At 41.2% G+C, this 21,687-nt stretch overlaps 1 protein-coding gene across 4 annotated transcripts in view; it reads left to right on the plus strand.

Annotated features, from left to right (window-relative positions):
* The first annotated feature begins 4,392 nt into the window (after positions 1–4,392).
* The window catches only part of DMXL1 (Dmx like 1), a 193,181-nt gene continuing 175,886 nt past the window's right edge, over positions 4,393–21,687 (plus strand). For 2 of the 4 annotated variants that reach the window (XM_053566526.1, XM_053566528.1), the window contains exons 1-5: positions 4,393–4,538; positions 4,808–4,909; positions 10,872–10,997; positions 12,589–12,660; positions 16,690–16,765. In XM_053566526.1, coding sequence (XP_053422501.1) covers positions 4,823–4,909; positions 10,872–10,997; positions 12,589–12,660; positions 16,690–16,765 — 361 coding nt within the window. In that variant the 5' untranslated portion in view covers positions 4,393–4,538; positions 4,808–4,822. Of the gene's footprint in view, positions 4,910–10,871; positions 10,998–12,588; positions 12,661–16,689; positions 16,766–21,687 lie in introns of all 4 variants that reach the window. The other 2 variants (XM_053566525.1, XM_053566527.1) reach the window with 2 other exon arrangements.

Here is a 21,687-nt window from a genome sequence, read left to right on the forward strand (position 1 = left end):
CTCCACAAAAAAAAAAAAAAAAAAAGAATGAATTTACAATTAGACAGAACCTTGTTAAGAGGAGTTGTATGGGCTCAGTGCCTATAGCTAAGTGGTTAGGGCACCAGCCATGTACACCTAGGCTGGTGGGTTGGAGTCTGGCCAGGGCCTGTTAAACAACAACAACTACAACAAAAAAACAGCCGGGTGTTGTGGTGGGCGCCTGTAGTCCCAGCTATTTGAAAGGCTGAGGCAAGAGAATCGCTTAAGCCCAAGAGTTTGAGGTTGCTATGAGTTGTGATGCCCCGGTACTCTACTGAGGGCGACATAGTGAGACTCTGTCTCCTATAAAAAGATGCTCATATAAACATTAAGTGTTCGCTCATTAAGCTGAGGGCATTCTACCAAGGGTGACATAGTGAGACTCCATCTCAAAAAAAAAAAGATGCTCAAGTAAACATTAAGTGTTTTGCTCATTAAGCTGAGTTGTCATATAGTACAATAATAATTCTGCATAACAAAAACTATTTCATAGATCAAAGAGCAGTAGAAGATCCTTCCTATAGGTTAGGAGTCAGCACACACCTTTTCTCTAATAGCCCAAATAGTAAATATTTTTGGCTTTGCAGGCCATATGATCTTTGTCAAAACTACCCAACTCTGTAGCTGTAGTGTGAAAGCAGCCATAGACAATACATAAATAACTATGCAAGGCTGTGTTCCAAAAAAAATTTATTTGTGGACATATGCCTTTCATAAATGTTCATGTATCATGAAATACCATTCTTCTATTATTCTTTTTCAGCTATTTAAAAACATAATAAAATCCATTCTTAGCCAGCTGCAGTGGGATGTGCCTATAATCTCAGGCTGCTCAGCTGACTGAGTCAGAAAGACTGCTTCAGCCCAGGAGTCCAACCTGGTAAACATAGTGAGACCTCATCATTAAAAAAAAATTATTTCAAGGGCTACATAAAACTAGACAGCAGGCAAATTTGGTCCATGGCCAGGACCACAGTTTGTCAACCCTTGTTATTGGTCATCTAGGTAGGCCCCAACTCCTCACTATAAAGATAGGAATGAGTGCCTAAAGAGTTAAAATGTCTTTTCTAAGATCACTTGTGGTTAATGACAGTGACAGAATTAGCATTTGAATCATCCTGGCTCCTCAGCTAGTGCTCTGGTCACTTTACTGTACTGCCTCTCAGTTTAGGATTTTAAGTATGATTTCTTTCTTTTTTTTTTTTTTAAGTATGATTTCTTTAGAACACTGTATGATGTTGATAATATTAGACTAGTTCTACATAGTCTGTTGTTTACATATCAAAGTTTTCTGTTTGCATCTTTTTGGAAAAAACTTGGGGGTTATCATTGAAGGATTTTTCATTCCTGCTAAAATATAATTAGCTATTTCACGGAAACAGTTTATCTGCTGTATATTAAAGATAGATCTTTTTTTTTTTTTTTCAGAGACAGAGTCTCACTTTATCGCCCTCAGTAGAGTGCTGTGGCATCACAGCTCACAGCAACCTCCAGCTTCTGGGCTTAGGTGATTCTCTTGCCTCAGCCTCCTGAGTAGCTGGGACTAAGGCACCCACTGTAACTCCCGCTATTTTTTTGTTGCAGTTTGGCCAGGGCTGCGTTTGAACCTGCCATTCTTGGTATATGGGGCCAGCACCCTACCCATTGAGCTACAGGTGTTGCCCAAAGATAGATCTTTTTTTTTTTTATTTCTTTTGGCCGGGGCTGGGTTTGAACCTGCCACCTCCGGCATATGGGACCGGCGCCCTACTCCTTGAGCCACAGGCGCCGCCCAAAGATATATCTTTTAATGGGCAATTTAATAAGGTAGTATAAATATTTTTCTTTCTTTTCTTTTTTTTTTTGCAGTTTTTGGCCAGGGCTGGGTTTGAACCTGCCACCTCCGGAATATGGGGCCAGCACCCTACTCCTTTGAGCCACAGGCACCACCCTTTTTTTTTTTTCTCTTTTTGATACAGAGTCTCACTATGTCCCCCTTGGTAGACTGCAGTGGAGTTACAACTCACAGTAACCTCAAATTCTTGAGCTTAAGCAATTCTTTTGCCTTAGCCTCCCAAGTAGTTGGGACCTCAGGCACCCACCACAATGCCCAGCTATTTTTTTTATTGCAGTTGTCATTATTGTTTAGCAGGCCCAGGCTGGGTTGGAACCCAACAGCCTCAGTGTATGTGGCTGGTGGCCTATCCACTGAGCTATGGGCACTGAGCCTAGTATAAACATTTCTGATGAATAAGAGACATAAAAATTGTCCTTGCTTATTACCTATTCTGGACCTATAGTTTTGGATACAGTCTGGGATAGCCCCTGAACTTTTGTGACAGTCTCAAACATTTCTGAGAACTTTGATTTGGACCGAGATTTGACACTATTTGGAAAACCTTAGAAGGCTATGTCCAAAGGTTAACTTTATTTAGGAATAATAATAACTCCTAATATTTCTTGAATGCTTATTATATGGCAAACATTATTCTCATAACTATATGAGAAAAGTCTTCTGTTATCCCCACTTTATAAAGAAGAAAATTAAAACACAAAGAAATCAAGCAACCAGTCTAATTGAGTGGTTAGGCCAGGATTCAAACTCAAGACCTCATACTCACAGGTTGAAGGTATATAAATAAAAATTAACAAATGGAAAAGTTGTAGAAATGACAATGCCAAACAGATATTCTTTTTTTTTTTTTTTTATTTTGGGACAGAGTCTCAGTATGTCGTCCTCAGTAGAGGGCTGTGGCGTCACTCATAGCAACCTCAAACTCTTGGGCTTAAGTGATTCTCTTGCCTCAGCCTCCCAAGTAGTGGCACTACAGGTGCCTGCTACTATGCCCAGCTACCAAACAAAATATTCTTGATGATCAAGTTAAACTTCCTAATTTTACAAATGAGGAAAATGAGTCTTAAAAGTTAACAGATTTTGGCCACGTGTGGTGGCTCAAGCCTGTAGTCCCAGAGCTGTGGGAGGCCAAGGCGGGTGGATTGCCTGAGCTTGGAGGTTCGAGGCCAGCATGAGCAGAAGTGAGCCAGAGTGAAACCCCGTCTCTAACAACAACAACAACAAAACGCTGGGCGTCACAGCGGGCGTCTGTAATCCCAGCTATTCGAGAGGTAAAGGAAAGAGGAAGAACAGAAAAAAAAAAACTTCAAACGAAGAAGAATGAAGAAGCAAGCTGAAATTGAAAAAAAAAAAAAAAAGTTAACAGATTTTTCCAAGGGCACACGCAGCTAGTTAGTTGATTTGAGAATCAGGAATAGATCCCAGATGTCCGAACTGCTAGTTTTCTCAGTTTCTTTTATACTGCGACATGGAATGCCCTTCAGACCAACGAATGGACAGAACAGAAGGAATAAACTATCAGTCAGCCACAGAACTTATGGGGAACCTCCACAAGCACAAAAATAGGAGATTCCTATTTACTCCCATTCACATCCATTCAATGAACACCTACTTAAATTGGGACTGGAATTGTACTAGACATTTGGGCGCTACAAAGAGGAACAAGACACATTAAATCCCTAAGAGGCTACCGTGTAGTAGGGGGAGACGTATAAACAGATATTTGTCAGTTATAATCCTAAACTTGTGTCAAAATACAAAGAGAGCTGAATTCACTGTTTGTAGCTGTGACATTCATATTTCTGGAATTCTGTGCTCGCTTCAGCAGTACATATATTATAATTCTGGAATTCTTAGGTTGTTTGCCAAAACAAACGCTTCAAGGCGGGGCTAGGGCAGTGTTATTAGTACTATTTCAAAACATATGTTAAGATAAATTTAGCTGAAAAAAAAATGCCACTATTGGTAACTGTCAAATGTTTAAGCCGTTCCAAAACCACCCTCTCAGCTCGTCGGAAACGCGCGTGAGACTGGAGAAACGAACATCCGGCGAACTCAGACGTTTCAGGGGTCACTTTTACTTAGAGATACCCTTAGGGCCGCCCAGAGGCGCGGTGCACGTTGGGACTTGTAGTCCCACCCGCACCAAGGGCCCTGCATCTTCACGTAGAATGTACTTCTTTCCTTTAAGCTTCTGGCCCAATAGTTAGATTAAGCCCTAACCTATAGTATAACTTGATAAACCTCACCTCATTCTAGGTTCGCTATTCTTCTATTTGGCTCATCCTGTTCAACACTCCAACAGCGCTCGACTGCACAAGCCTCAAAGATAAGGGTCCGCCCTCATTAGTGGGCGGGGCCTTAGGTTCGGAGCTCGGGATTGGCCAGATTCTGACGAGAGGAGGAGTTTTCTCATCCACTTGCGGATATACACACTGTGGTAAAAAAAAGTCAGTCCTTCGGTAAGCCCCTCCGCAGAGGGAAATCTCGCGATATTTCGGCCGAAGGGACCCAAAGACGCGGCCGCGAACAGCGAGGGTGGCGGGTACTGGAGCCGGGAAGGGTAAGGTCAGGCGGGGAGGGAGCGCGCTTGCTGTCAGCGCCACTTGGGTTCGGTCAGGACCGGCTGCCCGAGCCCCAGAGGAAGCGTGTGGATAGTGCGGCCCTGCTCGGGTCGCGGCCGGTGAGTGGACCCCTAGCTTCACCTGGGCTGGCGCAGGCAGTGACAGGTGCGCGGAGGAGCGCGGCGCTCCGCCCGCTCGCCGGCCCGCCCCCTCCGGGCCTCGCCCTCTGGGGCTCTGGGTCAGGCGCGGGCCCCAGCTGAGCGGCTCTGGCTCTCGGCGCTTGTCGCTGTCGCTGTCGCTGGCGAAGAGCGGCCGCCGCCCCTAAGGGAAGGAGGGAGGAAAGCAGCCACTGACCCTGGGCATGAGCTGGACGCGGTGTCCGTTGCAGAACTAAGGAGCCGACATGAACCTGCACCAGGTGCTGACAGGGGCTGTGAATCCTGGGGACCACTGCTTCTCCGTGGGCAGCATCGGCGACCAGCGCTTCACGGTGAGTGAAGGAGGTTCCCGCGTCCCCCGTGGCTGGTTCGCGACCCTAAGTCAGCTAGGCTCGGCCACAATGACCGGCAGAGGCCGAGAGCGCCTCGTCGCCCCCCACCGGAGTCCTTGCCGCTTAGGGCTGGGCAGACCTGTCCTCTGAGAACCAAAGAGGCAAAAACATTTCGGTCATTGTACTGTATGGAGTCTGAAGTTAGAATGTTTTGTAGGATTTTTTCCCCAAAGTTTTTAGTGTCATTTACTTGGGCCAGGATGGTTTACCAAAGTCCTTTATCTGAAAATCTTGTTGAATAACGAGTTGAGGGCTTTTTATTATCTTCTCTGTAGGCCCACATTGTCAAAGTTAGAAATAGTTGGAATTGGTTTCATTTTTTACATTAAGGTAAGGTATCTTTGTACTTAAAGGGAGTGTATTCTTAAAACAGTTACTGATTGTTTACTGTTAACTAGAACGGAGTAAACATATGAAAACAGTGCTTTTTATTTGTGTCAAATTCGCAGAGGTATAACTTTGGAAAGAAATTTTTTTTTTAATGTTAAAAATACTTACTGAGTATTTTTCAATAACTTGGTAATTCCAGTTTAAGTTTAATGAAAGTGACTTTTCATACAAGGAAGAGAACCTCAAACTTCTGGCTACTTACAGCATAGCAGCATTTTCTGTTTTTATAATAATGTCAAACTTTATGTCAGTATTGTACATAATATCCTTTACCTAAACACATTTATAATGCTGATGATTTTAACCACAACTTGTGTAGATATTTCTTTAGTTATGATTAAAAGTAAAACTTAATTTTGTACGTGAAGTAAACAGCTTAACAGATACCTCAGGTTTAGGTGTCATAAATTTCTAATCTTATTGTCTAGTTATAACTTTTTTTGTAGCCTTTGTCATTTAGAATAAATAATACTCAGCATTTAACATAGTGTAGGCATTTAATGCTTGAATTGTACTTCTAGAATTGTGCCAGCAAGCGCTTTGCTTTCAAATAGATTGTACCCCCTGTAGAGTGACTCATACACACCTTAGTTTGCACTGCACATTAGTAATTCTTGAGATTCTAATTCTAAATGTTTAACTAGCCTGAATACTTGGGAGAAGAGTGATCTCTGACGGTCTCAGTGAACTGCTGTAGTCTCCTTAGAGCCAGACTTTCTGCTACTGGTATTCAAAAGAGGGAAATAAATACAATCCTTAAGAGGTTTTCTGAGTGGGAGATTACAGGATAGTTCAGTTACAGTCTCTGCTGTCTCATAAAGTTTTATTAGTGCTTTCTCCATTGCTAATTTAAAGAACTTTTTTCTAAGAAATATCCAGAATCTGGCTTGGCACCTGTAGCACAGTGGTTACAGTGCTGGCCAGGTACACCGAGACTGGCAGTTTCGAACCCAGCTGTGACAGCTAAACAACAATGACAACTGCAACAAAAAAAATAGCCGGGCTTGTGGTGGCCGCCTGTAGTCCCAGCTACTTGGGAGGCTGAGGCAAGAGAATTACTTAAGCCCAATAGTTTGAGGTTGCTGTGAGCTGTGACTCCACGGTACTCTCCCCAGGGCGACATAGTGAGACTGTCTCAAAAAAAAAAAAAATCCAGAATCTGTGTCAACAGTGTTATGAACTTCCAAGCATATACAATATGATTGCCTGTTTATACACCTGGATGCATCCCTCTATAAAAACCTTGCCAAATACTTCCGTGTTATTTAAGGAGAGGTTAGTTAATGTGTCAAGGATTATGTGGTCATCCTTATACCATCATGTAGCTTGTTCTCAGTTCTTTTGAAGTTTAAAGTTCTTTTCCAGGCCAGGCATGGTGGCTCACACCTGTAATCCCAGCACTCTGGCAGGAGGATTGCTTGAGCTCAGGAGTTCCAGACCAGCCTGGGCAAGAGCAAAACCAGTCTCTACTGAAAACAGAAAAACTAGCTGGGTGTTATGGGGGATGCCTGCAGTTCCAGCTACTCCAGAGGCTAAGGCAAGTGGATTACTCAAGCCAAAGACTTTGAGGTTGCTGTGAGCTATGATAACACCTCAGCACTCTACCGAGGGTGACAGAGAGAGACTCTGTCTCAAAAATTAATAAAGTTCTTTTCCACAGAGCAGGCTTTAATCATCTCCCACCAAGCCTACCTTAGATTTCTATCAGAAGCATTTCAGTAAATAAACTAAAAATAATTTTTCTTCTTTTAGGTTTAGTATAAAGAGCTCCTAGTTCTCTTTAACCTTGATGCAGTTTCAGTTTCATGGTTTTCTTTTACAGCCAATCGTCCTCTTTAACATTAAACTGGCAGTTCTGTTACAAGTTACGTTTCATTTCTCGGGACACTTATTTACACCTTAAATTTATCTCTCTTAAAATTGCCCTTTTTTCTTCTCTCATGTTAAAAAGCAAAATCTATTGTTTACTTGTTGAGTTTTGGTTTTTAACTTCTTTTAATTTGACTTCTCTTAATGGTAGATGGCATGTAAAGACTAGAAAATCCGTCTCAAATTTATTTTACTTGAGATAAGGCCATGAGATCTTCCTCTCTAAGGCCCCCCTGAGAAATTCTTTTATCCTTTCCTGGTACTTTAATGCCTTCTCTTAGGACAGTCCTGTGTTTATAATTCTGCCCTTTTCATGTTTGCAGATAACTTCCCTGTTGCTTTGAAAGATTATAAGATAGGAGATCTGTTTTCTGCATAAAGTCTGACAGGTTTGAATTGAACTGAAATTGAATGCCACTTCTTATGTTTTCTAGATTTTAAAATATGCAAATATGCAGTTACTAATATAGTTTAGGATGTGTATCTGTGTATTAGATACTTTTTTTTTTTTTTTTTTTGAGACGGTCTCAACTCTGTTGCCCCAGACTAGAGTGCTTTGGCATCAGCCTAGCTCACAGCAACCTCAAGCTCCAGGATTAAGGTGATCCTCCTGCCTTGGCCTCTTGAGTACCTGGCCCTACAGGGACCCATTACAATGCCTGGCTAATTTTTCTATTTTTAGTACTGTCCAGTGTCTCACTCTTGCTTAGTTTAGTCTAGAACTCCTAAGCTCAGGCAGTCCTTGTGCCTCAGCTTCCCAGAATGCTGGGATTACAGGCGTGAGCCACCATACTTGGTCCTGACTTTGTTCTTAGAAAGAAAGGTGTTTTTTTTTTTTGTTTTTTTTTTTAGACAGAGTTTCACTATGTTGCCCTCCATAGAGTACTGTGGTGTCACAGCTCACAACAGCCTCCAACTCCTGGGCTCAAGCGATTCTCCTGCCTCTGCCTCCCAAGTAGCTGGGACTGCAGGCGCCTGCCACAATGCCTGGCTAGTAAGAAAGTTTTTAGTAGGGTAGCGCCTGTGGCTCAGTGAGTAAGGCGCCGGCCCCATATCCGAGGGTGGTGGGTTCAAACCCAGCCCCGGCTGAACTGCAACAAAAAATAGCCAGGCGTTGTGGTGGGCACCTGTGGTCCCAGCTACTTGGGAGGCTGAGGCAAGAGAATCGCCTAAGCCCAGGAACTGGAGGTTGCTGTGAGCTGTGTGATGCCACGGCACTCTACCGAGAGTGATAAAGTGAGAATCTGTCTCTACCAAAAAAAAAAAAAAAAAGTTTTTAGTAGGCAACAACCATGTGTCCCATACTCACAATGTTTAATTTTGTCATTAACCAGTCCTGACTTGTGTATGTGTTTTCCATGGCTTCATTGTGAACATATAGAACAGTGATTGAGAGATTGGTGGCACCTAATAATATAATTAGGACCTGGATTTGATTTTCAGCGGGGCCCATTGTTGTTTATCCATGGGCAGGTGCTTTTACACTCTGAAATTCCTTTTTTCACATTTGTAAAATGTGACTAAAATGTTATCCACTTTTAGGGTGGTTACAAGAAAAAGCTCTAAGTTCATAGCTTAGTACATGTAAAAATAAAAGAAGTCCACTGTTACATAATCAAGGTTATGTTTATTTTATTTTATTTTTTTGAGACAGAGTCTTATTTTGTGATCCTTGGTAGAGTGCTGTGGCATCATAGCTCTCAGTAACCTCAAACTTCTGGGTTCAAGTGATTATCTTACCTCAGCCTCCTGAGTAGTTGGGACTACAGGTGCCCGCCACAATACCTGGCCTTTTTTTTTTTTTTTTTAAGAGATGGGGTCTTGCTTTTGCTCAGGCTGTGAGCTCAGGCATTCCACCTGCCTCCGTCTCTCACAGGACTAGGATTACAGGTGTGAGCCACCATGCCTGGCCCTTATAATTAATGGTATATTCATTCTAATGCCTGCCACCAGAAAGTGCTTGATAAACGCTGATTGAATTGATGAATAGTGGGTAAAGAAGCCTTAGTCTAATATAATTAAGTCTGGCTGGGTGTGGTGGCTAACACCTGTAATCCTAGCACTTGGGAGGCCAAGGCTGGCGGATTGCCTGAGTTCATAGGTTCGAGACCAGCCTGTCCTCCTCTCCCCTCTCCTCCCCTTCTCTCCTTTCCTGTCCTCTTTCCTTTTTTTCTTCTTTTCTTTTTTTTCTCTTCCCTTCTCTTCTCTTTTCTTTCTTTTTTTTTTTGGAGATGGGGTTTCATTATGTTGCCTAGGGTGGATTCAAACTACTGGGCTCAAGCAATCTTCCCCTCACCCTCTGGAGTACTGGCCTATAGTATGAGAATCGTAGGAGGCCAGCTGTGTGCTCTGTGAGGGAAGAACCTTGTGCAGTCAAGCAACAAAAGTAGTAGGGAAAATGATGCAAAAAGAGAATTCTAGTTGGAGTTTTTCAAAAAGCTATAAAATGCTTGCCAACAAGTCTTGAGCTGTGTACTCCTTTATGGTTATGGTGGCCGTTTTGTGACATTAAATATTTCATTTATTTTCTAGGTATTTATAAATTACTAGCTGGATTCCAGGTTCTTCTATTAGAATTGAGGGCTGAGCAGAGAACAAGATAAAATTTAACCCTACCTCCTTGGAATTTAACTTGTACTAATGGAAATGGACAATAAACAAGATATTTACACATTGTAATATATGCTATCAAGAAAATGAATAGTAGGCCGGGTGCAGTGGCTCATGCCTGTAATCCCAGCGCTTTAGGGGGCTGAGGCAGGCAGATCACCTGAGCTAACAAGTTCTAGACCAACCTGAGCTCGAGTGAGACCTAGTCTCCAAAAACAGCTGGGCGTTGTGCAGGCACCTGTAGTCCCAGCTGCTTGGGAGGCTGAACCAAGAGGATCACTTGAGCCCAAGAGTCTGAGGTTGTTGTGAGCTATGATGACACTGTACTGGGGGCAACAAAGTCAGACTCTTGTGTCAAAAAAAGAGAAAGAAAATAAACAGTAATGTGATGGAAAGTAATGGGAGAAAAAATGGTCTGGAAGTGAGACTTGAATGTTGACAAGAAGCTAGCTTGGTAAAGACCATGCAAATAAAAAGCAGATAATCCACTTTGCTATGGAAAAGGGAACAGAAGGAAGAGCAGATAGGGGCAGGAGCCAAATAAGAGAAGGAAAGGGTAGCCTGAGATGGGTTTGCAAAAGGGTAATCATTCAGGTTATTGATCATATTGAGGAGTTGAGATTTTATTCCAGGTATAGTAGGGAACCATCAAAGGGATGTAAGCAGGGAAAATTACTTGGTGCAGTAAACATTTTTAAAAGAAGGTCACTTTTGTCCATTTGTGGTAATGAATTAGAGGGAGTCAATAATAGAAGCAGACTGTTAGTAGTGCAGAAGAGAGGTAATGGTGACATAGACAAGGGCAGTAGCATTCATTCATTCAGTGAAAATAAATGGACAGAATTGATACATATTTTGCAGATAGGACTGACAATTTGCTGAAGGGAGAACTATAAGAGGTAAGAGAAATAGTTCCAAATTTAGATTTTTTTTTAAATGTACATTTAAAATTGGTCTATTTACAACATTTAATGCTAGTATTCAGCATGATTAATGTTTTCTTAACACCTTTTGTCATTCGTATTGTATTTAGGCTTATGCATCTGGATGTGATATTGTAATACTAGGAAGTGATTTTGAAAGATTACAGATAATCCCAGGAGCAAAACATGGAAATATTCAAGTGGGATGTGTAGACTGCTCAATGCAACAAGGCAAGGTTTGTAATCTTGTGGTAATATGCAAATTTGTTTTGAATATGGTTTTTGTCATGATAATTTCTTAAGTATATATTTCCTATTGAATTAGAGACTTGCATTGTTTCAGGGACAATATAGATACAAATTGCTTTGGCTCTCTAAGATACATTTTAGAGAGTGTCAGGAGTTCTCATATAATTTTAAATTATAACTTACTATAATTTCTATGGGTTGAGCAAGAACTACACTTATTTATTACCTGTAGAAGGAGTCTAAAACTTATTTATTAAAGAGTTAATTGGATTAAGGGAAGGAATGCCAAGATATTTTTGATCTTTTTATAAATAAACTCCTGAAGAGGCTCAGTGCCTATAACTCAGCAGCTAGAGCGCTAGCCACATACACCGGAGCTGGCGGGTTCAAATCCCAGATTGGGCCTGCCAAACAACAATGACAACTACAGATAATCCACTGTAGTTATGGAAAAAAAAAAAAAATAGCCGGGCATTGTGGTGGGTGCCTGTAGTTCCAGCTATTCAGGAGGCTGAGGCCAGAGAATTGCTTAAGCCTAAGAATTTGAGGTTGCTATGAGCTGTTGACGCCATGGCACTCTACCGAGGGTGACAAAGTGAAACTCTGTCTCAAAAAAAATAAATAAAAGGGTGGTACCTGTGGCTCAGTGGGTAGGGCGCTGGCCCCATATACTGAGGGTGGCGGGTTCAAACCCCGCCCTAGCCAAACTGCAACAAAAAAATAGCCGGGCATTGTGGTGGGCTCCTGTAGTCCCAGCTACTCGGGAGGCTGAGGCAAGAGTTCCCCTAAACCCAGGAATTAAGAGGTTGCTGTGAGCTGTGACACCCTGGTACTCTACCAAGGGTGATAAAGTGAGTTTCTGTCTCTACAAAAAAAAAAAAAAAGATCATTCAGTGGAATCATTCCTTATCTTAAACATGGAGTTTATCTCCTTGTAACTTCTGGATAAACTTGGTACTAAAATGAAGGTAAACTCTTCTGAAGTTCCAAATCTATAAAAAATGAAAAACTTTATCTGAACTCAATTTACATATGAAAAGAAAAAGGTACCCTTGAAAGTTGGGCAAGAAATACACTTATTTATTACCTGTAGAAGGAGACTAAAGCTTACTTATTTGAGTCGATTGGATTAAGGGAAGGAATGCCAAGACATCTTTGATCTTTTTATAAACTCCTGAAGAGGCTTGGCGCCTGTAACTTAGCAGCTAGGGTGCTAGCCACATACACCGGAGGTGGTGGGTTCGAATCCAGACCGGGCCTGCCAAACAACAACTACAACCAAAAAAAAAAAAAGAAATAGCCAGGCATTGTGGCAGGCGCCTGTAGCCCCAGCTACTCAGGAGGCTGAGGCAAGAGAATTGCTTAAGCCCAAGAGTTTGAAGTTGCTGTGAGCTGTGACTCCAAGGCACTCTACTGAGGGCAACAAAGTGAGACTCTGTCTCAAAAAAAAAAAAAAGAATCAAAAAATGGAATTTTGTGTGTGGGCATATTTAAAGTTATACTTTTTATTTCTTGCATTTTTAATCTGTAAGTAAGTTAACATATCCATAATAAATATTCTTTCTTTCTCTTTAAAAGATTGCAGCATCTTATGGAAATGTTATCTCTATTTTTGAACCTGTTAAACCACTGACACAAAAGAAAAATTTGGTAAGTAACTTATCATTTTTCTTTTAGGAATTGAAATATCTTAAGTATTAAAAGAATGTAAAATTTGAGTGATCATCAAGGCCTGCTATGGCAGCTCACACCTATAATCCTAGTACTCTGGGAGGCAAAGGTAGGTGGATTGCCAGAGGTCAGGAGTTCAAGACCAGGCTGAGCAAGAGTGAGACCCTGTCTGTACTAAAAATAGAAAAACTAGCCAGGCATTGTGGTGGGTGCCTGTTGTCTCAGCTACCAGGAGGCTATTTTTGTGGTTGGAGTTGTCATTGTTGTTTTTAGCAGGCCCGGGCTGGGCTCTAACCCATGACTCTTGGTGTATGTGGCCGGTGCCATAATCACTGTGCTATGGGCACCAAGCCAAAATGTATATTTCTTTCCTTTTTTTTTTGGGTAGAGACAGAGTGTCACTTTATCCACTTTATCACCCTGGGTAGAGTGCTGTGGTGTCAAAGCTCACAGCAACCTCCAACTCCTGGGCTTAGGTGATTCTCTTGCCTCAGACGCCCACCACAATGCCTGGCTATTTTTTTGTTGCAGTTTGGCTGGGGCCGGGTTTGAACCCACCACTCTCAGTGTATGGGGCCGGCGCCCTACCCACTGAGCCATAGGCATCACCGTATATTTCTCAATTAAAAGTAAACATACTTAATGACATTTTATTTCAATTCTTCATGGATCTTCTGTTCCTTGATCATTTTCATTGTTAAATGTTGCATGCAGGGAACAAGTACTGATGTTTACCATAATTCAAACTATTGTACTGCAGTCAATGACGCTTTTTGAATGTCTGGAAAGAGTGGTTTCAGCTATTTTGAAAAATTCAGGAACAGCCTAGGATTTTGCAGTTGTTTTTATTTTTGAAGGCTGTAATTTGTCTTTGAATTTCAAGTAGTCTTTTCTTTTTTTGAGACATCGTCTCCCTTTGTCACCCCCGGTAGAGTGCTGTGTGGCCTCATAGCTCACAGCGACCTCAGACTCGTAGGCTCATGAGATTCTCTTGCCTCAACCTCCTGAGTAGCTGGGACTACAGGTGCTCACCACTACACCTGGCTATTGTTAGAGGCAGGGTCTCGCTCTTGCTGAGGTTGCACTCCAGCCTGTGATTTTAGGCAGTCTACCTCCCTTGGCCACCCAGAGTGCTAGGATTACAGGCATAAGCCACTATGCCCAGCCAGTAGTCCAGTAGTCTCATTTTTTACCAAAATATTTTATCCATTGTTGAGGACAACTTGATTGAAATGAGCTCTTCTTACATTGTGTGTTCTCACCTAAACATGCCTAGTAATCATCCTAAGCTGCCCAGCAAACCTGCCTTTCCTTCATAGATGGGGCTGCTATTTCTGGGGGGTGGGGGGGTCAGTCTCTCTGTTGACCAGGTCTAGTTTCCCTTCAGCACTGAGGGGAGGAAAGGGTCCTGCAGCCCAACTATCAACCAAGGTCTCTTGTAGTGCCAAGTCCTGGAAATGCAGGGTTGCCTCCCTGCCTAGAGCTCAAGAAGTGTAGACCTCACCTACTACAAAAAGCAACTCATGTGTGCAAACTGCTTGGTGGTTACTTTATTGCTAGTATCAAATACCTTCTGTGTTTATTGTACTTCTGTGTTTATTGTCCAGCCACTTTCTTCTTTGATTTTATGTTCTACCTTCATATAGCTTTTCTGCCTTTTCATATGTATAATGTTCTTAAAGTCACATATTTTGCTTGCAGAATCTTAATATACTTCCTTGACTTACTTTCTTGCATTTATTAAATCATGTAATACAACTATTAACAGGTTAACATTTTTCTTTACAAGGAAGCTACATTCAGTTCTGAAAGATGGTTAAGCAATAGGTCATAAATAGGGACTGAATGATAGATTCATAGTTGCTTTAATGATCTTAATTATAATAAATGGATTATATTATTTTCCCAGTTTCTACTGAAGATTAGTGATTAAAACCATGTGAAAGAGGATCAACAATGTAGTTGAAAGAGCTGTGTACTGGAAATCATAGGCCTTGTTTCTATTTCTGTTGCCTTCTAGCTGTTTGGTCCTAAGTAAGTCAGCCTTATGAGTTTCTTTGTTTCACTCTGATATTAATTAATATCGTTTAATACTTTTTTTTTCTTTTTGAGATAGGGTCTCTGTTGCTTTCACTGGAATGTAGTGGGCACTCATAGCTCACTAATACCTCGAACTCCTGGCCTCAAGTAGTCTTCCTGTCGTGACCGTCCATAATGCTGAGATTACAGGCGTGAACCACCATGCCCAGTTTCATATCCATTCTTTTTTTTTTTTTTTTTTTTGACACAGAGCCTCAAGCTGTCACCCTAGGTGGAGGGCTATGGCATCACAGCTCACAACAACCTCCAACTCCTGGGCTTAAGCGATTCTCTTGCCTCAGCCTCCCAAGTAGCTTACCTGTGACTACAGGCCACAAGGCCCGGCTATTTTTTTGTTGTAGTTGTCATTGTTGGTTTTGGCAGGCCCGGGCTAGGTTTGAACCCCTCAGCTCTGTTGTATGTGGCTGGCACCTTAGCCGCTTGAGCTACAGGCACTGAGCCTTCATATCCATTCTTGATGGGGATATTATAAGGATGACAGGAAGTAAAAAAACTGTATAGTAGTGTATTAATTATAAAGAAATAAACAGTGCTTACTAGCAGGCATACCTTTATATATGTTTTGATTATTTTTATCTTTTTTTTTTTGAGACAGAGCATCAAGCTGTCGCCCTGGGTAGAGTGCTGTGACATCATAGCTCACAGCAATCTCCAACTCCTGGGCTCAAGTGATTCTCTTGCCTCAACCTCCCAAGTAGCTGGGACTACAGGCACCCGCCACAACGCCTGGCCATTTTTGGCCATAGCTGTCATTGTTTGGCAGGCCTGGGCTGGATTTGAACCCACCCGGTGTATGTGTATGTGGCTGGCGCCTTAGCCGCTTGAGCTACAGGTGCCGAGCCATAATTTTTATCTTATAAATTACTTCTGACCAAGTTTGGGAAGCTGTTATTTCCTTTTTTTTTTTTTTTTTTTTAACAAATAAGACAGTAGACTAGGCATAAAGAAAAGTGACTTGACTAGTGAAACAGCTACATATTAAGCCATAGAACTAATAGTAGAGCCCGCTGTATTAATTCCTAGGTGTGAGCACTTTTTCCCTACCTTGTGTTAATGAAAAACATTTTCTAATTTTTAATTGACATCTGTCTTTTAAATTTCATGAAAGGAATATCCACAACTCTCTCTGATTTCTATTTGTGTTTATAAATTACTTAGCGAAACTAATATTAGAGGCTCTTAAAAGCTTATGAATTAGTAATTGGCAGTCCTAAGGTAAATTTTAAAGGTGGTTATCCCACCCAGAACAGTATATTTTAAACTCAATAAGTATTTGTTGAATGAAGTAAGAGACTTTAAAAATCAGTACATTATGTTAAAATAAATTTTCCTCTTTTTGAGACAGAGTGTCACTCTGTTACCCCAGACTAGAGTGCCATGGCAACCTCAAACTCCTGGGTTTAAGCAATCCTCCTGCCTTAGCTTTCTGAGTAGCTGGGACTACAGGCATCCGCTCCCATCCCTGGCTCATTAGTCTATTTTTATTAGTGACGGGATCTGGTTCTTGCTCGGGCTGTTCTTGTACTTCTGAGCTCAAGAGATCTTCCCATCTTGGACAAACAAACAGAAAAAAAGCAAGAAAAAAGGAAATCTGGAAACCTCAAATGCTGAGTCACAGACACACATTTAAAGTTAAACCTTTATAATAAAGTAATAATTAACTCTGAGTTTAATAAGACTTATCCAAGATAGCAAGTGGTTATTTGTACTAAAGGTAGACATTTGAATCTCCAGTCTCTTTCACTACTTTCCTGCAACACATATTCTCTAATTTTCTTGACTGAATTGAACATTTTGTTACCTTAAAAATGACTGTTTCTATTATAAGAATAATAAACATGATCATGTACACTTGACAGAGAAAAGATGTCAATCATAATTGATTAAATGCCCTTTTTTTAATTTTAGGAATTATGTCAGTGGCAGAAAAGTGGCCAATTTTTTCTGGAATCAATAGCACACAATATAACTTGGGATCCCACAGGTAAGATAATAAAATCAGGATTAACGAAAATGAAATAACACTTTTCTAGGCTATTGCTTTTATTACTTTTATGTATTTCAGTTCTGTTATGTGAAATTGTGAGGAATACAGAAGTAATACAGATTATGCCCTTTTAGAATTTATACTGAAATGGGGCGGCACCTGTGGCTCGGCGAGCAGGGCACCGGCCCCATATACCAAGGGTGGCGGGTTCAAACACAGCTCGGGCCAAACTGCAACAAAAAAATAGCCAGGTGTTGTGGCGGGTGTCTGTAGTCCCAGCTACTCGGGAGACTGAGGCAAGAGAATCGCCTAAGCCCAAGAGCTGGAGGTTGCTGTGAGCTGTGTGATGCCCTGGCACTCTTCCGTGGTTGATAAAGTGGAACTCAGTCTCAAAAATAAAAAAGAGAATCTGTACTGAAATGAAGACAAGTATGCACTGTGATAGATTATGTAATATGGTAAGTTCCATAATAAATTTAATCATTTAAAAAACAAATTGTTTTTAGAAAGAGACATTAGTTCTCTCTGTAGAATCAAGGTCTCATTGAAGACGAGCATTTTGACTTGAGAGTAGGTCGTTTTTAACAATGAGGGTGGGGTAGATGGAGGAGAAAGAGAGAAATGAGTTATAAGAAGAGACAGTCAATTACCTATTTCTGCCCTAAAAAACATCTCCGTGCTGGGCAGCGCCTGTGGCTCAAAGGAGTAGGGCACCGGCCCCACATATGGAGGGTGGCAAGTTCAACCCAGGCCTGGCCAAAAACCGCAAAAAAAAAAAAACCTCCGTGCTTGTTCAGGCAGCACATGTACCAAAAAACCAAAAAAGACTGTCCCCAAACTTAGTGGCTTAGTACATCAACCATGATGGGGCTTTGTGGGAATGTCTCTCCTACTGTTCCATGTGGTATTGGCTGAAGCGGCTTGCCTGCAGCTAGAAGACATATGCAGCTTGTTCACATATCTAGGCTTTGTGCTTTGCCTCTGCTGGAATACCTTGGTTTTCCTTCACATGGCCTTTCTTGTATGGACTCTGTAGCAGAGTAGCCCAGATTTTCATGGTGGCTAGATTCTGAGAGTAAAAGCAGAAGCTGCAAGGACTTACAAAGCCTAGAGATGGATATCCCAGAGTGTTATTCCTGCCACATTATATGATCAAAACAAGTCACAAGTCCAGCTTCAAGGGATGGGAGAAATAGACTTTTCTTTGAAAGATGTGGCAAAGTCATATTGCAGGAGAGCATGGACACAGGAGATATGATTTGTTGGGAGCCATTTTCCATTCTATCCCAGTGAGCAAAGGCACAGACAAGGAAAGCACAAGATGTATTCCAACAAGATTAGTTCTTCATTGGAGCTGGAGTGAGTGCCAGTGGATGGTGGTAAGAGATGAGAGTACAGTATGTTATAGAAGGCCTTTGAAGTCATGCTAAGAAGTCAGGTGTGGTGGCTCGCACTTGTAATCTCACATTCTGGGAGGCTAAGGCAGGTGGATTGGTTGAGCTCAGGAGTTTGAGACTAGTCTGAGTAAGAGTGAGACCCTGTCTCTAAAAATAGCTGGGTGTTATGGCGAATGCCTGTAGTCCCAGCTATTTGGGAGGCTGAGGCAAGAGGATAACTTGAGCCCAAGAGTTTGAGGTTGCTGTGAACTATGATGATGCCATAGCACTCTACCAGGAGCAACAAAGTGAAATTCTGTTTAAAAAAAAAAAAAAAAAGTCATGCTAAGGAATTTGAATTTAATTCTTTTTAATTGTTAAACACTATTACAGGTTTTTTTTTTTTTTTTTTTTTTGAGACAGAGCCTCAAGCTGTCACCCTGGGTAGAGTGCTGTGGCATCACAGCTCACAGCAACCTCCAACTCCTGGGCTCAAGGGATTCTCCTGCCTCTGCCTCCCAAGTAGTTGGGACTACAGATGCCTGCTACAACACCTGACTATTTTTTGGTTGTAGCCATCATTGTTGTTTGGTGGACTCAGGCTGGATTCAAACCCGCCAGCTCAGGTGTATGTGGCTGGCACCTTAGCCACTTGAGCCATAGGCACCCAGCCTATTACAGGTTTTTGGACGAGGCTAGTTAAGTTTGGTCTGCTAGCAGAGAGTTACAAAGGTCAGAGGCAGGAGGAACAGGAGGCAGAGTGACTTTTGGAGAGAATGCATTGACAGTAATCTGAATGAGAAATAAGAGCTTGTTTCAATGCCTTTTCCACTTCAGGTACTCATTTAATATTAAATGAATTAATAGTGGAAGGAGTACAAGTTATGAAATGCATTTAGGCAATAGAATTTGATATTACTTTGAGAAAATATAAGAAGAAGACGGATATGTATAAGTTAGACGTAGTGGAACATAGGTATTATTTGGACATGTGAAGTTTGAGAAGCTTGCATGTCATCAAGCAATAGATAGAAATTTGTTTTTTGTTTGTTTTTCTATTAAATCATAGCTGTGTACATTAATGCAATCATGGGGTACCATGTGCTGGTTTTATATACAATTGGAAATATTTTCATCACACTGGTTAACATAGCCTTTCTGGCTTTTTCTTAGTTATTGTGTTAAAACATTTATATTCTACATTAGTAAGTTTCACACGTACCCTTGTAAGATGCACTGTAGGTGTGTCCCACCAATTACCCTGCCTCTACCCATCCTCCCCCCATTAGATAGAAATTTGAATCTTTTTTTCTTTCAAAATTTTATTTTATTATTATTATTATTATTATTTTGCAGTTTCTTTGGCCAGAGCTGGGTTTGAACCCGCCACCTCCAGGATATGGGGCTGGTGCCTTACTCCTTTGAGCCACAGGTGCCGTTCAGAGATTTGAATCTTAAGTCTTTGGAATATAAAAATAGAAGTCATTGGTTTAGATAGAGGATATAGTTTTCGTTTTTATAACAGTATAGTAGATGAAATGGCTGGGGAAACTACTTATTTAGAACACAAAATTTTAGAACCTTTGGAAATTATCTTAGAAGGTAAAAGAAGTATAATTGGAAAATTTGTTAATCATACAAGTTTTTTAAATGTTTCTTCTCATGTAGGAGACATTGTAAGATTGATGGTAATCTGGTATACTGGTAAGCTCAGTATATATTGTATGCATACAGTGAAAAGAAGTCAGACCAGAGTTCAAGTGTGTCATTTGGCAAGCACTTTGTTAATAATTTTACTATGGGTAGAGTAACTTAGTTTATACCTATTGTCCTCATATGATAAATAGTGTAGCCTTTTGTTTCTTGAGACAGGTCTCTGTTGCCTGGGCTAGAGTGTAGTGGCGTCATCATAGCTCACTGCAACCTCAAACTCTGGGCTCACGTGATTCTCCTGGCTCATTCTCCTGGGTAGCTGGGACTACCAGGAGGTAGTGCATGCCACTACACCCAGCTGATTTTTTGTTTGTTTGTTTTTTAGAGGTAGGGTCTTGATGTGTTGCTCAGGCTCCTTTCAAACTCCTGGCCTCAAGCAATCATCCTGCCTTGACCTCCCAAAGAGCTGAGATTATAGGCCACCTATAGTGCCTGGCCTTTTCTTTTTTTTCTTTCTTCCTTTCCTTTCCCTTTCCCTTTCTTTTTCTTTCCTTTCACTTTCCTTTCCTCCTCATTTCTTTCTATTCTTTCTCTCTCTCTTTCTTTTTTGTGTAGAGATGGGGTCTCACTTTGTTGCTTAAGCTGGTTTCAAGTGATCTTTCCACCTCAGCCTCCCAAAGTGCTAGAATTACAGGTGAAAGCCACTCGAGCCTGGCCTGAATGATGTTTTAGGATTACTCTGTTACAGCACTACAATCTGTTGTCGTTATTTGTTTTCATGGTATATGATTTTTTTTTATTAGACATGGGCAGAAATTCTATTCCATATTTTCTTTATCTTTAGGTTCCCAGCAAATACTATGCTCTCAATAAATGTTCACATTATTTGTCTAGTACTTCTGTGATTAGAAACCAGGTTACTTAACAGATAAACTGAACTGATTTGAAAATTCAGATAATATCTATTTCACAATTTTTTTTTTTGAAACAGAGTTTCACTCTATTGGCCTGGGTGGAGTGCCAGGACATTATAGCTTACAGCAACCTGGAAATCTTGGGCTCACGTGATCCTCTTGCCTCAGTTTTTCTTTATTCTTTTTTTTTTAATAGAGATAGATTCTCGCTCTTGCTCAGGCTATTCTTAAACTCATGAACTTAAGCAATCCACCTACCTCGGCCAACCAGAGTGCTAGGGTTATAGGTATGAGCCACTGCATCTGGCCACAAATTTGTTTTTAAATGTTCAGAAATGACAATATTTATGAAAGTACTTCTTAAGTGATAGTATTCTATACAAATATTATTAGTGAAGTGTCATTAATAACTGAATAAAAAATTTAATATTTGAGTTGACTGCTATTTCTTATACTTTGTTTAGAGAGCCAGGATCTTGCTTTGTCACCTAGGCTGGAGTACAATGGTATGATTATAGCACACTGTAACCTTTCATTTCCTGGATTCTATTAATCTTCCTGCTTCAACTTCCTGAGTAGGATTAAAGGTGTGCACCACCATACTGGCTAATTTTTAAGTTTTTGGTAAGGACAAGGTATCACTGTGTTGCCTAGGCTGGTATACTGGTATAAAGCCTTCTTTAGGCCAGGCATGGTAGCTCATGCCTGTAATCCCAGCACTCTGGGAGGCTGAGGTGAGCAGATTGCTTGAGCTCAGGAGTTTGAGACCAGCCTAAGCAAGAGCAAGACCCCATGTCTACAAATAGCCAGGTGTTGAAGACCTGAGCTTCCTGTGGGAGCAGCTGGAGGACAGAAGAGATTCTAGTGCAAAGGAGTGGACATGGCTGGACTGGTTTTTTTTTTGTTTGTTTTTGTTTTTTTTTTGTTTTTTGGCTAGGGCTGGATTTGAAGCCACCACTCTCGGCATATGGGGCCA

This window comes from Nycticebus coucang, chromosome 17 (genome assembly GCF_027406575.1).
Source record: "Nycticebus coucang isolate mNycCou1 chromosome 17, mNycCou1.pri, whole genome shotgun sequence".
NCBI lineage: Eukaryota > Metazoa > Chordata > Mammalia > Primates > Lorisidae > Nycticebus > Nycticebus coucang.